This window comes from Sander vitreus, chromosome 15, assembly GCF_031162955.1.
Source record: "Sander vitreus isolate 19-12246 chromosome 15, sanVit1, whole genome shotgun sequence".
NCBI lineage: Eukaryota > Metazoa > Chordata > Actinopteri > Perciformes > Percidae > Sander > Sander vitreus.
In genome coordinates, this window is record NC_135869.1 from 26295670 (window position 1) to 26311713 (window position 16044).

Here is a 16044-nt window from a genome sequence, read left to right on the forward strand (position 1 = left end):
CCACGGGCCCCAGTGCAACGGCACTGCCTGCACTGTCTATATTTATACCCTTGGTGAGTTATGTTGAACATAAAATGCTGCTGTTGTGGCTTTCAGACACAAGAGGGGGGTGTTTCAGTTTACAGCAGGAGAAGGGGAATGATGGCTTAATGCATGCCCTTTGAATGGCATAAAGCCACGTGTCTTTCTTTAAACTTTTAAAGAAAGTTTTTTTATTTTTTTTTCTTAAGGATTTTTTTTGTTTAGAATGAAGACCTTGTGAGCTATCAGATGGTATACCAGAATGTTCTGCAGTGATAATGCAACATATGTTTTGGAGCGTCTCTGTATTGCAGCCACGCAACAGTTGCAATATCGATCTTTTTTTTGTGTGCATACAATGTCATTGGTTTGCAAATTAGAGGGTTGGTTTCTGTCGGCCAATGATGGAGAGGGGGAGAGAGACCGCAAAGTGAAAGCCCAATTGTCTCCAGGCTGCATCTAGTGGGTGTGTGCAATGCATAGATATTTGGGGGATAGATTTCAAAAAGCGTTAACTGAAGCATAATGTCATCATAACATCCTTATCAATGTGTTTATATTAGTTACTTAAAGGCATCTAGCACACACGACCCACATTTCTGCTCGGGTGAATCACTCCAGAGGGTGTCACAGTGCTGTATTCATCTGCATGGTCACTCTCTATGTGAGCACAGTCCATCGTAGGCGGGCACAGCAGCGGTCAAGTCTGCTCGGTTTAGGAGGGGCCCCAGTGTAGAGATAGCACTGTGCCTGCTGTGGTGCATACCGAAGCCCCAATACGTGCCTGCTGTTCAGTCGTGTGGAGCAGCTAGTTGTACACAGGCTCGCATCAGGGGGAGACATAACACGGACTGCTCGGTGAACAGGATCTGACTGCTGCTTCGCTGACTACACCAGGTGAGTTAATTATTATTGTTCACCGCGAGGACTGGGGTGAGAGCGCGCGCGCGAAAGGACGGGGATGAGAGAGCGTGTGGGAAATAGTCACTGTGGGTAAACGGAGCGGAGTCCAGGATAGAGGATGCGTGGAGGTCTCTCTGGAAACTTAGTTTGACTGTGACGTTAGTCATCATTTAGGTAATTAGCTCGTGAGTTAAGAACATACTTTTTTAATTTGAAGTAGCACAGCTTGCTGACCCCTTCCCCGCTAGATAAAAGGTAATGAAACTCATAATAGAGAACAGAATAAGTGCTATTTTAGCTAAGCTGTTGTATAAGCTCCACCATCTGTATAGACAAATGCAGGTTGGCAGGTTGATACTATCTGGACGACGCGGATATGTGTTACAGTGGGTTATTTGCTTTACCGCAAGATTTCTAGACGATGTGGGACTATATTATTAATGTCATTCACGACTGCTGTTAAGCATACGCAGTATGCGCATTGCTATTGTGCAGACCCATCCAGTGAGAAGTCGTGCTGACCACCAGACCTACACTAAAACCTGGGTTTTAAAATGTAGTCCAAGTTTACCGTTACCGTTACCGTTCAAGGATACAGCACATACTGTATCCCTTCCTCAGTGTGTCCTGGGCATTACTTTGTTATTACACCAGATTAGGGCTGGGCAATATATCGATATTATATCGATATCGTGATATGAGACTAGATATCATCTTAGATTTTGGATATTGTAATATCGTGATATGACGTATTGTCTTTTACTGGTTTTAAAGGCTGCATTACAGTAAAGTGATGTACTTTTCTGAACTTACCAGACTGTTCTAGTTGTTTCCCCACTTAGACATTATGTCCACATTACTGATGATTAGTTATCTAAAATCTAAGTGTGAAGATATTTTGTTAGAGCACCAATTGTCAACCCTAGAATATCGCAGCAATATCGATATCGAGGTATTAGGACAAGAATGTCGTGATATCTGATTTTCTCCCTATCGCCCAGCCCTACACCAGATATGAGGAGGTGATTTGTTATAGGGCTGCAACTAAGATATTATTTTCATTGTCGCTTTATCGGTCGATTACTTTCTCGATTAATTGATTAGTTGTTTGGTCAATACAAATTCAAATAAAGACAGAGGAGTGAAGAAACTAGAAAATATTCACATTTAAGAAGCTGCAATCAGAGAATGTTCATAAAAAAGCGACAAACAGATGAATTGATTATCAAAATAGTTGGCGATCAGTTTCATAGTTGGAAACTAATCGATTAATCTTTGCAGCTCTAATGCCTTCTATTACACATAGTGATCTGTTTGTAATGATTGGTCATTCAGTCTTTAAATATGTGTAGTTACATAATGAAATAAGAATTAAGATTGCTCAAAATATGACACTCTAAAAAGTGAAGGTTAAAAACTATTATCCCTCTGTACTGGTCACAGAGGGTGAGACGTAGAGGGCTATTAGAGAATTTTAAAGTGCACATGTGGTGTGTATTAGGGCTGTTGGAACGAATTCCGAAAGACAAATATAATTTGAATAGTAAAAAAATCAATACTATTCGAATGCTGAAATTACTATTCAAATGGGATTTTTTTTTAGAAATAGGTTGGCTAACGTTAGCTAATCTCCCTCTTCTCTCATGTCACGTCTGATGAACAGACCGTTACGGGAGTGAGAAACACAATGCATTGTGAGCTTACGTTACGTACTGAGTAGGGCTGTTGGAACCAATTCCGAAAGACGAATATAATTAAAATAGTAAAAAAATACAGGGTACAAGTACAAGTACAGGGTGGAGTGACAGGCTGCGGCTGGAAATAGGAAGAAGGATGAGAAATAGTTTTAACATGACTTTAAAATCGACATCCACCGAGCCAAAATGCTTATGTTATCAATAGTTAGCTCGTTCTGGTTTCCATACTGCGTCAGGAGTTAGAAGAGCTTAGCTGGGAGCTTCATGGAGACAGCTAAAGTTAATGTTAGCTGCCCTACAGCTGTCAGAGTTAGCTTCGACTTCATATATTACCTTCTAACAGCTCAGTAAGGTGACAATCTGCAAGTAACAGGTTGCTTTTAAATCACTTAAATAGTAGTGACAGCACCGTTTGGCTTAGTTATCAATGCCGTTAGCATCGTGGCTAACACTATGTTAATTAGTTTATGACAAATCGTTTCGGCTGTGCTTACTAACATGATGTCATTGTGCTAACCGAGCACCGTTAGCCTTTACAACAGAGCCGCTTCAATACACTTGTTAAATAATTTTCATTACAGAGTTCTCTGTTGATTTGTGTTTGTCGATGTGTGTGTGGTGGAAAATAATGTGAACAGAGAGCGGCATGCCAGAAATGCAATGCGCCATGACGTAGGTCCCCTTCAAGGCCAGGCTGATGTTGGAAGTCCCTCTAGTGGACAGAACGTGTAACAACAACCATATGCTTAGTGGCATTGACAATGCATAAGCCTGAGTAGTGTAGTACATATTAATAACAGGCTGCATTTGAGCAGCAAATTACAAATGAAATTTGAATGGTATTATAGAGGAAGATTGACAGCTCTAGTGTGTATTATGTTTCTGATATTTCATATCTTACACGTAATGTCTAAGGTGCCAATCCCTGCTCCTCTGTCTGTTCTAGGTGGCCACGTTGCTCTGGTAAACCCCAGGTAAGATGTCTCATCGGAGTGGGCAAGAGGACCCAGAGCGGTACTTGTTTGTGGACCGGGCTGTGGTTTACAACCCAGCCACACAGGCTGACTGGACGGCCAAGAAGCTGGTGTGGATCCCCTCTGAGCGCCATGGCTTTGAGGCGGCCAGTATCCGGGAGGAGCGTGGCGAGGAGATGCTGTTGGAGCTGGCTGAGAACGGGAAGAAAGTAGTGATCAGCAAGGATGACATCCAGAAGATGAACCCGCCCAAGTTCAGCAAGGTGGAAGACATGGCCGAGCTCACGTGCCTGAATGAGGCGTCTGTACTGCACAACCTGAAGGACCGCTACTACTCGGGACTCATATACGTGAGTGACAGACCTTCAAAGATGTCTGTGTTTTTGTAACAGTCTATACCTTCCTAACTCACAGATCCCCTGGTTCTCACAGATGTATATTGAATTTCACTCCTAGTTGTTATAATTTAGCAATTATGGGCAGTTTTTCTGCTTGTGTGCACACTAGTCTTAACTTTTTAGCCGTCTGTCTTTTATACTCTTGTGTGAACGTGAGATCTGATCTTTATCCATCTTTGTTTGGGGACAGAGAGGACATTGAGCTTTTTGCTGTTCTGTATGAATCCTGACCCCCCCCCCACACACACACACACACACACACACACACACACACACACACACACACACACACAGACAGACAGTATGAGTGGCAGATCTTTTAACCATTGCCAGACTTTTACCTCCACTGGATCTTGTCTCCCTATTGCCCCTGGGTTACCTTCCCCCCATGGCCTCTCTCTCACCTCGGCCAAAGGCAGGCCTCCTCCATAACACTACAGGTTTCAGTTTGTTTGTCCTGCTCTGTGCTCCTACTGGTTGCCTCGTTTGATCACAGCGATGGCTTGACCTCTCTCTCTAACTTCCGTGACATTGCCACTGTGTAAGACTAAACTAATGTAATTCGGCCCAAAATGTAGGGTAACTGAATTACTTTTTCATCTCGTCTTTTAGCCTTGAAATCTTGTGCCATGTACACACTAATATAGATCAGTTTGAAAGTGCTGCTTACATGCGGAAGCGTTCACCAGCAACTTTTACCTTGGCTTGTAAAGTAGTTTGGACAGGCTCTGATATCTATCTATATAGATATATATATATATATATATATAGATAGATATCAGAGCTATATATAGATATATATATATATATATATATATATTAGGGCTGTCAAAAAAACGCGTTCATTTCGATTAATTAATCTGAGAAAAAATAACGCAGATTTATCCATTCCATATTGACGTTTGACCCGGAGCCGTTCTAGCACCATTGGACTGTAAAATGAAGGAGGGAGACGAGAATGTTCTGCCTGGATTATTAATTGGAACATTTACTTGTAAAAAATCTTCTTCCTGCCAACCCTGGCTACCGAAATCTGGTGCCACTGATATGTCTGCTCTTCTCTCTGATGCTCTGAAACAGACGATACAGGCAACACAAACACCGCTGCACGTGACGCTAGTTAACACAATACCCGACAGCAGCTAACGTTAGCCTACCGCTAGCTAGTTAATACTATACTCGACAGAAGCTAACGTTAGCCTACCGCTAGCTAGTAGCTGGATTAAAAACGGTTAAAATGCTGACAGCTAACGCTAAACGGTGTAAAGTGTGACTGTGTTTTACTGTAGAGGATTCAACACCGGGATGTAACAATCTGCAGCTGCCGTCGGAGAAACAACACAGACGGTGCGTTCAATGAAACTGGTAAACTACAGCCTCGTGGTGCATTTGAAGTTATTGTAAATGTCCTTTTCCCATCTGGAAAACAAAAACAACAACCAGGACATTTACAATAACTTCAAATGCACCACGAGGCTGTAGTTTACCAGTTTCATTGAACACTCCGGCTGTGTTTTTTTTGTTGTTTTTTTTGTTTTTTTTCACCGTCTGTGTTGTTTCTCTGACGGCAGCTGCAGATTGTTACATCCCGGTGTTGAATCCTCTACAGTAAAACACAGTCAAACTTTACACTGTTTAGCGTTAGCTGTCAGCATTTTAACCGTGTTTAATCCAGCTACTAGCTAGCGGTAGGCTAACGTTAGCTGCTGTCGGGTATTGTGTTAACTAGCTAGCGGTAGGCTAACGTTAGCTGCTGTTGAGTATAGTGTTAACTAGCTAACGGTAGGCTAACGTTAGCTGCTGTTGAGTATAGTGTTAACTAGCTAGCGGTAGGCTAACGTTAGCTGCTGTTGAGTATAGTGTTAACTAGCTAGCGGTAGGCTAACGTTAGCTGCTGTTGAGTATAGTGTTAACTAGCTAGCGGTAGGCTAACGTTAGCTGCTGTCGGGTATTGTGTTAACTAGCGTCACGTGCAGCGGTGTTTCTGTTGCCTGTATCGTCTGTTTCAGAGCATCAGAGAGAAGCGCAGACATATCAGTGGCACCAGATTTCGGTATCCTAAATACAGTAAAACAGTAAATACAGTAAAACACAGTCAAACTTTACACTGTTTAGCTAACGCCAAACGGTGTAAAGTAAACACACAGGTACCACAGCCCCTTTTCTCGTTTTGTTTTTCTCTGGCCATGTAGCACCGTTAAAAAGAATGTTTGCACCATTCGACAGCCCAGTTTTATGAAAAGACCCAATACTTCAATAATAATAACGTTCGTAGTGGTCCGTGCCACTGCATTGCCACCGTCCCCATAATCCAGTTTCACTACAGATGGAGCTGCTGTGATGTTCTAGTAGTGATCTTGACCCATTTAGTGACATGTTTTCCAGGAATAGAATGTGGGTTGGTTATCACCTGAGACACTGGTTCAGGGACTGCAGGGGGAAATGGATGCACTTATAATTTATCCTCCTCACAAGACATGATACAGCATCAACACTGACACTGACAGATGAAGTCTATCCATTTGTTAATGCATTACACGTGTACAGTATGGGTTTTACATAAGACTTTAAGTCAAAAGGTGAGTTTCAGTTTAGTCACATAGTAAGAACTGAATGCCTAAGAGTGGTATTATTAATATCCCATATGTCTTGAATTGACATGCCAGTCCCTCTGTTCCCCCTTCTTAATTTTCTCTCTCATACCAAAGTGTCATGGGTTCCTCTTTTTCGTGGTTCAGAATTGGCTTTGGAGCCTTTAAATATGCCCCTTGGCTAAGAGAAATTGAAAACATGTGTCTGACAGTGTTGGTTTTCTATCAGGAAGAGAATTTCTGAACGCTTTTCAGTGTATTTGACTTACCCCCCCAGAGCTCAGCTACATCTACTGCAGACATTATATAATGCCTCCCCCATGCTGTGTTCTTTGTCGACTTCCATATCTGAATCATAGTATGATCAGCATCTGTTAGAGTCTCCTAAAAGATGAGGCCAGTCCACACCAATTCTTTATGTAAATCTTTACCTTTTTTCTAAGGTTTGGTTTCACTGGGCATGCATGCTGTGCAGTCCATAGCTCACTTCACTTTCAGATATTAAAAGGGGCTCTCCATCCCTTTGTAATTAAAACAAATAATGGGCACAGTTGACATCTCTAGCGATGTTATGTCGTTTGCTTTTGTCCTCCATTGTTAAACATTTGAAAATGTAAGTGAATGTAGTGGAGTATGGCCCCCAAATTGAAATTTCAAAGTCAGACTCAGCACCTGCCAAACTAGATCAGTCAATGGTACTAACCCAACTATTCTATCAAACCCCCTGACACACACACACACACACACACACATACACACATACACATATTAAGGTAATTATCAACAAAAATCATACTTATTGCCACTTAAACATATATCAACCCTAAATGCTGCTTTCACACCTGAGCAGGTTTGATCTGTTTTAAAGGTGCTCTAAGCGATGTCATGCATTTTTTAGGCTACAACATTTTTTGTCACATGCAGCAAACATCTCCTCACTATCCGCGAGCTGCCTGTCCTCTGTAGACAGCCCAGGCTCCACAAACGGCAACAAAAACAAACTGGCCAACCTGCACCACCAAACATAACGGGGGAGGGGACGGGATGAGGAGGAGGGAGGGGAGAGCTAGCCTCCGTTTTGTTTGACAGTACTTCGAACGTCAACAAGAAGTGACGTCACCCAACATCGCTTAGAGCACCTTTAAGCTATGGTTTTAACCTAACCCTGAAACATTTCGTTGGATAGTCTGGTTCGTTTAGGGCAGTGTGAAAGCTCATTTGAATTCTGGTGCAAACCAAACAGCCGAACTGTAGTCCGCTTAAAAACAGGGGTCTTGTTTCGCTTCTAAGTGTACTTCAGTTCGGTTTAGGGATGTCAACCGGTACTTTGGTACCAACTTGGTTCCAAAATTCTGAAAAAAAAGTCACCATACTAGTTTGGTTTTTCCAGCTCGCAAGCCAACGGAAAGTTGCTAGACGACCCTGGCTGCAAATAACATTTGCTGCCGCAAGGGTGGTCTAGATTTCTAGGCTAGGAAGTGCTTTCACTAGCCTGCACTGTCAACCTTGCACACTATTTACGGACTTTTATACAATTTAAGGCCCTTAGTAATAATGGAAAACGTGATTATGATGTCTCCATCTGTGTGAAGTTACTCGGCCTGTTGAGCGAACTCATTTATTGTAGCAGCTTGCTGCGATCTGTGAGGCGGTGAATCACAGGCTAACCGCAGTGCTACACACAAGGCTACGCCACACTAGCGGGGCTACAAGCAGGTCTTTGTGTCGGTAGATAAGCCTCAGCTGTCAGAAAGCCTCAGCATTCTTCCATGGCAAAAAGGCCGTCCGTCTGTCTGTCTCTTGCCGCCCACTTCAGCTCTGCTGCTGCTCAGTGTCCATCCTGTCTTCACTAACTCGTCCTCTTTCCCACACTCCCTCTCTGCTCCACTCCTCTTCCCTGCCTCACTGATCCTGGACTATAATGATATGGACTTTTTGTCTTTCTTTCTTGCATTTTGACTAGGGCTGCAACTAACGATTATTTTCACTATCAATTAGTTCGCCCAATATTTTCTCGATTAATTGTTTCGTCTATCAAATGTGAGAAAATCCCAGTTTCTTAAATGTCTTTAAATGTCTTGTTTTGTCAGTCCACAGCCCAAATATTTTCAGTTTACTATGAAATAAAACAGAAAAGAGCAGGAAATCTCCATATTTGAGAGGCTGAAAACAGTGTTTTCTGCCATTTTTGCTGATCGATTAGTCAACTAATCGTTACAGATCTAATCTTGACCTCATCGTATTTCTTTTTTTTGTGCCATTTTGAATATTTTTGTTCTCCAAATGCTAGATGTATGCAAACTTGTCCCATTTACTACTCAAAACTGTTGTATTTTCTAATGCTGGATCTGCTTCAGGGCAACAGGTAAATGTAAAAACACAAATGCACAGTCATGCACAGAGATTATTTACGTGCTTGAATTAAAGCCACATGTGGTCTCTCTTTCTGCAGGACATTATCAGGACCCTGATGTAACCTTTGACATTCTGTTTGCTTTTCTTGTCACCATGATTCTGACAGACACGAGCATGAATTCCTGAGTATGAGTATGCATCGAAATAGAATGCCACTGATTCATACTGCATTTAAATGAACTGCAGTATTGGTTTTAATGGCCCACCCTGCTGTAAAAATTCAGTGAGCCAGAATTTCCAACTTATTAAAGCTGGAGAAACGCTGAAGGTGTCCTCCTGCTGTCGGTGTATAATATAATACCATGTGTCCCAGTGTATATAAAAGCCCAGTCTGAGGTATTCGGAAAACATTTGTTATGAAATCACCAGAGCAAAGTGCTGTCAAGGGAATGGTCAAGGTCTCCTCCCCACAGATCGATGGCACTGAGGCTGCCTCTGCACCCAGAGTGCCCTCTCCGGGCTCTGCAGTGGCGAAGGGGCCTATCCACGTGGGCACGCTGCCTGACTGATCAGAGATGGCAGATGGGGTCGGCTGTTGTGTCTGCTGTTGCCTATGTGTTGCTCAGCTGTTACTAGGCCACGCCATCCCCTCCCCTGGATCTGATTTCACAGTGGAAATATCACCTCTTTCCTTGCGGTGTGGCAGGCGGTGTTGAGTTGGCCGTATGCTCTCTGCTAGCTGGCAACAGTAGTATCAAATGTCTTTTATCATGCAAGATTTGTCACAATAATTCTTGGAGGGGAAGCAGCGTTGCAACAAGCATGCAACTAGTTCTCTTTTCCTGTTGAGGAAAATATCTATTTGCGGTTATTTTGACTGATATTGCGATATGATTCACGATGTTGGAGGGTAATGATCATTTTTGTACCATTATTATTTTCATAGAAAAATATTAAAAATGAAAATGATTATAGTGTGATTTTTGCGAGGATTTGTACATAACAAAGATGTTTTTGTTTTTGTAGGCTGGGATGTCTCTGCAGCACCACAATACTTCATTCAGAATGGTTTGACACTCATTTTGCCTTTAACAAATATTGCGCCCCCCTGCGATTTGGATATTGCACTAGTCCATATTGCGATTTCGATAAAATTGCGATTAATTGCGCAGCCCTAATTTTTACTCGATTGGGCGATTAATAAAGTCTAACTTAGATACTTACTTGTACTAAGTTAAACTTAGATAATAGCCACAGTCAAATTCATCCACTGTTGTTATTCATAGAGATCAGATTATGTTTCCCAAGCAATGAAAAAAATAAATGAACTGACCTTACACCGATGCACCATTTCAACTCTAGTGACTGCTTGTTTAGTGCTCAGTTCAGGTTTATGCATCATCATCATGCATATAGAGACATGATGCAGCAAATTACAATGTCCCCCTTGAACCCTTTAGCTGCCTGGGACAGTCCAGGTGTTTTTTTGCAGCCTTTCCCTGCTGACACATTGCTGCATGTAGTAGAAGCAAAGAGAACAGAACACATATTTATTGCAGCTCCAGTTTCTAGATAAAAGGGATGTACATTTTTCATTATTCTTGAAAAGAAAAGGAGAGTAGAGCGTTAGAATTTCAGCAGGCTCTCTCTCTCTCTCTCTCTCTCTCACAGCTCTCTCCTCCCCTCAGGTTGGGAGCAATTTACAGAAAGGCTGAGAACACGATTCACTGTTAGTTGCTTCTGAATTGGATTGGACCTGAGGGAGCTCTGTCAGCTGGATCATTGCTGCGCTCTTCATTTCAGTCTGCCTCCTTCCCATCCTTCTTTTTTCTACCCCTTTCTGCTTTTCTTCTGTATCAGCGCTACAGAGCATCAGTTGCTCAGTGCTGACTGAGTCTCCTACCTGAGCTGTTATGTAACGGTTACACTATGCCATCTGCTCTCTGGGGCCTCTTTGTGAACCTATGGCTGCTGAGTCACTCGTGGCACGGTGCCCTCACTCAGCTTTGGATGTTGTTTTAATTATGAATTATGTCTGATGCTTTGATATGGAAAAAGATCAGTCTAGGACACAGTTTTTCTAAATATTACATATTTGGTTATTGGCTGTACTGTATTACGGTGTGATGCCATTTATTGGCAGCGGGAGTAAGGCTGCGTTCACACTCACTGCGCCAGTCGTCAGATTTCATTTTGAATTAGGGCTGTTGGAATTAATTCTGGAAGTTGAATATAATTCAAATAGTAATAAAATCAATACTATTCTAATGCTGAAATTACTATTCAAATGTGTATTTTTTATAAATGTGTTGGCTAACGTTAGCTAATCTCGCCCTTCTTGCCTTGGCCTACCCGCATGTGAAAACAAAATGCTTTTGTCGCGTCATGTCTGATGAACAATAAAGTTAGCGAGAGTGAGCCAAACAAGACATTGTGAGATCTTCAGGCACGGAGCTACGGTAGAGAGACTGTAACGTTAGTGGGTGGGATTGACAGGCTGCGGCTGGGAAGGAAGGATAAAACTGACATCCACCAGTCAAAATGCTTATGTTATCATTAATTAGCTCGTTCTTGTTTCCTAACTGCGGCGCGGGTTATAGGAGCTCAGCTGGGAGCTTCATGGAGACAGCTAACGTTAATGTTGTGTTCATGTGCACCTGGTTAAAATAATGGTGCTTTCAATTGCACTTTGTTAACTTTGAGAAACTCAAACTGTTGTTGTAAAGTACCCTTCTGCCATCTAGTGGCTCTTATGAAAATGGAAGAAATGGAAAATTGAATCGAATCGTGACCTTAAAATCGAAAGTGAAATTGAATCGTGGACTTGGAGAATGGTGACACCCCTTATAAGTAGAGATGAGCATTTGTGTAGGCCCCTAGGATGAGCCTAACATGCCAGTGATGAAAGTCATACTTCTGGTAAGCAGCTCTGTGTCGTCTATAGGGGGAATGCAAAGCCCCTATAGCATCCGCAGAATGAGACAGAGACACTGCCCCACAAGGGCCTCTCACTCATTCCTGGCTGCCTGGCTGCCTCCTGGTCGATTCAGCCCACAGCAAAGCCGAGTAGTGTTTATACCCACACACACACACACACTCACACTCTTGGGAGAAAATCTCCTGGCTAATTACTCAGCCGAATGCAACACCACAAGTCAGAAAGTAGGCTTGCAGTGAAAGCTATTTGCTGCAACATGAGTCTTTATAATAATTATACACTCTTTGTTCACATTGTGCAGTGCAGTGTTTGATTTGAACTGTGGAACACTCTGCCAATTGAAATCAAACACGCCACATCTGTAGCATCTTTTAAATTCCTTCTTTAAAGTATAATTTATAGGAAAGTATTTATGAATATTTAATATGTTGTTGGGTTTTATCACCCCCCCAACCAGCCTTAGCCAATAAAAAATGTTCTTGGGTGTTTTATGATACCTCTGTTTTTTGTATTTTCTTTCATTGTTGTCATTGCTGTTTTATTATGTTGTTCTTGGTTTCTATCTGCTGTTTCTTTCTGAAAAAGCACTTTGTAACCATGATAAGAAAAGTGCTATGGAAATAAAGTTTATCATAATTATATTATTACAAGGACTCTCAGGGGATTTGTTGCTGCACAAGAGACAAGAGTCTGCTCAGGGTTTCATTTGATGTCTGTCTCCCTCTCTATCAGTCTGCTCTGTATCTATCACAGGGTTGCATGCCCTGCTATGATGATGTAAGCTCCTAAAAAGTAGTTAATGACAGGTCTCGCTGTACTGATAGAATGCAGGCTTGATGATCAGACAGCTAGAAACACGCATGCTCCTTTGTAGTGTTTTCTCTTTATATCCACTTCAGATTCTGGCTAGAGAGAATGTATTTTGCCTCTTTCAAGCAGGATGTGAAAAAAAACAATGGCATATTTCAGATGTTTTTTATATTTCTTGAATATAAAGGGATTCTGATGTTAAGCTGCAGTCTCTCTGTGTTTCGTACCGTTTGTTGATTTCCCATGTTTGTCTGTTTTGTATGTTTAATTACAGACATACTCTGGCCTGTTCTGTGTGGTCATCAACCCCTACAAGAACCTGCCCATCTATTCAGAGAACATCATTGAGATGTACAGAGGGAAGAAGAGGCACGAGATGCCTCCACACATCTACGCCATCTCGGAGTCAGCATACCGCTGCATGCTTCAAGGTATGACAGACAAAGCTCCACACGATTATTATTGGTCTTCATAGCCAGGTTTATGAAATTCTCATGTGTCAGAATTCTGACTTTTTTTTTAAAAGTCTAAAAAAATATTAGTTTCTAATGTTTTTTTAAGTCAGAATTCTGACTTTAATCTCAGAATTTTTCCTCCGAATTCTGACTTTTTTCTCAAATTTCTGACTTTAAAGTCTTAAAAAAAAGTTTTGAAAAGAAAAATTCTGAGATTAAAGTCATTAAGTCATTAAACTCAGAACTCAATAAATTTTTTTTTACATGTGGCCCTAATCCTCTTCCGTAGTTTCACAACGCTACTTGTAGAATTATTAAGTCATTGCTGTGTGTCCTGCTCATTGGCAGGGAGTTTAGCTCACTTTGCTGGCAGCATGGGGGTTGGCTGCATAGCCCAGGAGATTAGTGTGTGAAGAAAGTGTGTGAAAGGTCACAAGGTCAGGGAAGATGTGACATCATTGATTATGCCTGAGAGGGTTGTGGCCATGGATGTTTTATAAGACCTGGATGCAACATTAATGGCCGAGCCCCTTGTATCCCTATGAGAGTTGCTCAGTGGCGCATCTGCCAAAAAGTGTCCAAGCTTCCGGGTTTACTTCCGTGATATGTGACCACTGAATATGTACAGTAGTGTTTGTCCCACTGGCCCAGCCTGTGAGTTCCAGCTCGCCTACATTATGGTGGCCACAGGATTTTTAAATCACTTATTGGGTTCGAGGGGAGTTTTTCAAACAAAAATTCTGAATAGAGAGAGTCATAACCAACCTTGTTTGCAGTTGGAGGTGTCCTGGCAGGAGTTTTACAATCTGTCTTTTACAATGGCGGCCTATAGTTAAAATCCTTCCTGGGTCTCAGAGGACAAATCAGCGGAAAGGCTGAGTGTTTGTGGGGGCATGGTTGTGGCCAGAAGGGATACCGCTCGGGCTAGACATTAAGCAAAATCTTGCAAAATCCAATCTAATATAATAATATACTTTTAATACTTTCACCCAGGAAACACGTGTTCGCTCCTCGGTAGTGTTTTAACCCAAACCACAATCTTTTTCCTAAACTTAATTAGTCGTGTTGGTGCCTAAACTTTTTTTTTTTCTTTTCTTGGCTCGGCTAAACTCCGTAGCTGTAGGGCTGGGCGATATGTAGAAAATCAAATATCACAATATTTTTGACCAAATACCTCGATATCGATACCGCAACGATATTGTAGTGTTGACTACTGGTGCTTTCACAAAATATATTACACAATGAGAGTTTAGATAAATAATCATCAGTAATGTGGATATAATGACTAAGTGGGTAAAGGTAAATAATAGAACAGTTACAACAGTCTGGTAAGTTCAGAAATTGACATCACTTTACTGTAATGCAGCCTTTAAAACCAGGAAAAGACAACACTAATGCCATATTACAATATCCAAAATCTAAGACGATATCTAGTCTCATATCATGATATCGATATAATATCAATATATTGCCCAGCTCTACATAGCTGTATCCCTTCTAGCCACAACCGTCTGAGAGGTCTGCTGTCGTTGAAGGGGGTCAAGTACAAGGCTAACCATCTGGCAGGTTGTGTCATTTGGTTAATTGGTAACTGCATGAGGCCGGTGCATGACACCATTCGTTAACACTGTACACACCGGACAAAGGATTTAGGATTGAAGTGTTCAGTTGCATTGTTCATACGCAGCTTGTTTTCAGTATTATTGGCGAGTATGGTATGCTTATTTTATTTTGTTAAATGTTTTTTCTTTCTGGCTCTGTCTTCCTCATACATTTCTCCAAAGCTTTTTTTTCTTTTAAACCACTGTAACTTTTTTCCAAGCACGCAAGTTCAAATTCCAGTTCAATTCATAGCAACGTCATTATTTAAGAAGGATAGATTTGTCCAGCCCTACATCCTTGTTTTGTGTCTCTTAAAAGCTTTGTTTGTTTTTTTAGTTTGAAAATCATAGACTATATACTATATTTTCCTTGTGGATTTGTGATAATTTATTTTGATGGTCTATATTTGGTTCCTGCAGTATATCGGGCGTATACTGCCAGCAGAGCGGGACAACAGCCTCTCTCTGTGTTTCAGATAAGAGTAACGTGTTCTATAAACTCCTAATAGTGTGGGTGGTGAGAGCTGATGCCCTGTGACAAAGGGATTTAATGAGAAAGAGAGAGAGAAGCAAACAGAAAGAGATGCGGAGGCAAAGAGAGAAGACGGCGTCAACCACTGTCAGTCTTCAGTTTGTCTTTAACTGTAGCTGCTGCACTGAAGATGAAGAGTTGTCTTCATCCTGCACACACACTGCTGAGCTGGTCCATGTCCTGCAGCTGTTGCAGACTCGAGTGTAGCTTGTTTTCCGTTTACATTATACGCTCACGTAGAGCAGTAGCAATTCCAAATTTTACTGCACAATTAGTTGTCTCAGAAATAACTGTTAACAATATAATTGTCTCTTTCAGTCAAATTTTAAAATATTGATTTATGTACTACTTTTTTAACCCTCCTGTTGTCCTTGGGTCAAACGTTTCTATATCAGAAATTTGGGTTTCTTTCAACCAAATTGTCCAAAAAATAATGTGGATGGTTCCAAACAACCATTGCTCTTCATAAGTGAAATAAAAGATCAGTTCAGTACTTTCATTGAATTTGGGTTTTTTATTCAATTTTATAGCATTTGGAGAAAGAATTGATAAAAGAACGTTGAAAATAGTGACAAAAATGTCAGAAATAGCTTCAAAAACGTGAGGAAAAAACAAAAACAAAACGTCCAAAAAGAAATGCAGGAAAAATTTGACAAAAACATCGGTAACAAGTGACAAAAAAAAGACTAGGGCTGCACAATTAATCGCAATTTTATCGAAATCGCAATATCAACTAGTGCAATATCCAAATCGCAGGGGAACGCAACAT

The 16044-nt window shown here is 41.4% G+C and overlaps 1 protein-coding gene across 4 annotated transcripts in view; it reads left to right on the forward strand.

The window, feature by feature from the left end:
- Positions 1–548: 548 nt before the first annotated feature.
- Positions 549–16044, forward strand: part of LOC144529639 (myosin-10) — a 90056-nt gene continuing 74560 nt past the window's right edge. For 2 of the 4 annotated variants that reach the window (XM_078268839.1, XM_078268842.1), the window contains exons 1-3: positions 549–918; positions 3568–3945; positions 12962–13118. In XM_078268839.1, the coding sequence (XP_078124965.1) occupies positions 3601–3945; positions 12962–13118 (502 nt within the window). In that variant the 5' untranslated portion in view covers positions 549–918; positions 3568–3600. Of the gene's footprint in view, positions 919–1080; positions 1099–1160; positions 1180–3567; positions 3946–12961; positions 13119–16044 lie in introns of those variants that run through there. The other 2 variants (XM_078268841.1, XM_078268840.1) reach the window with 2 other exon arrangements.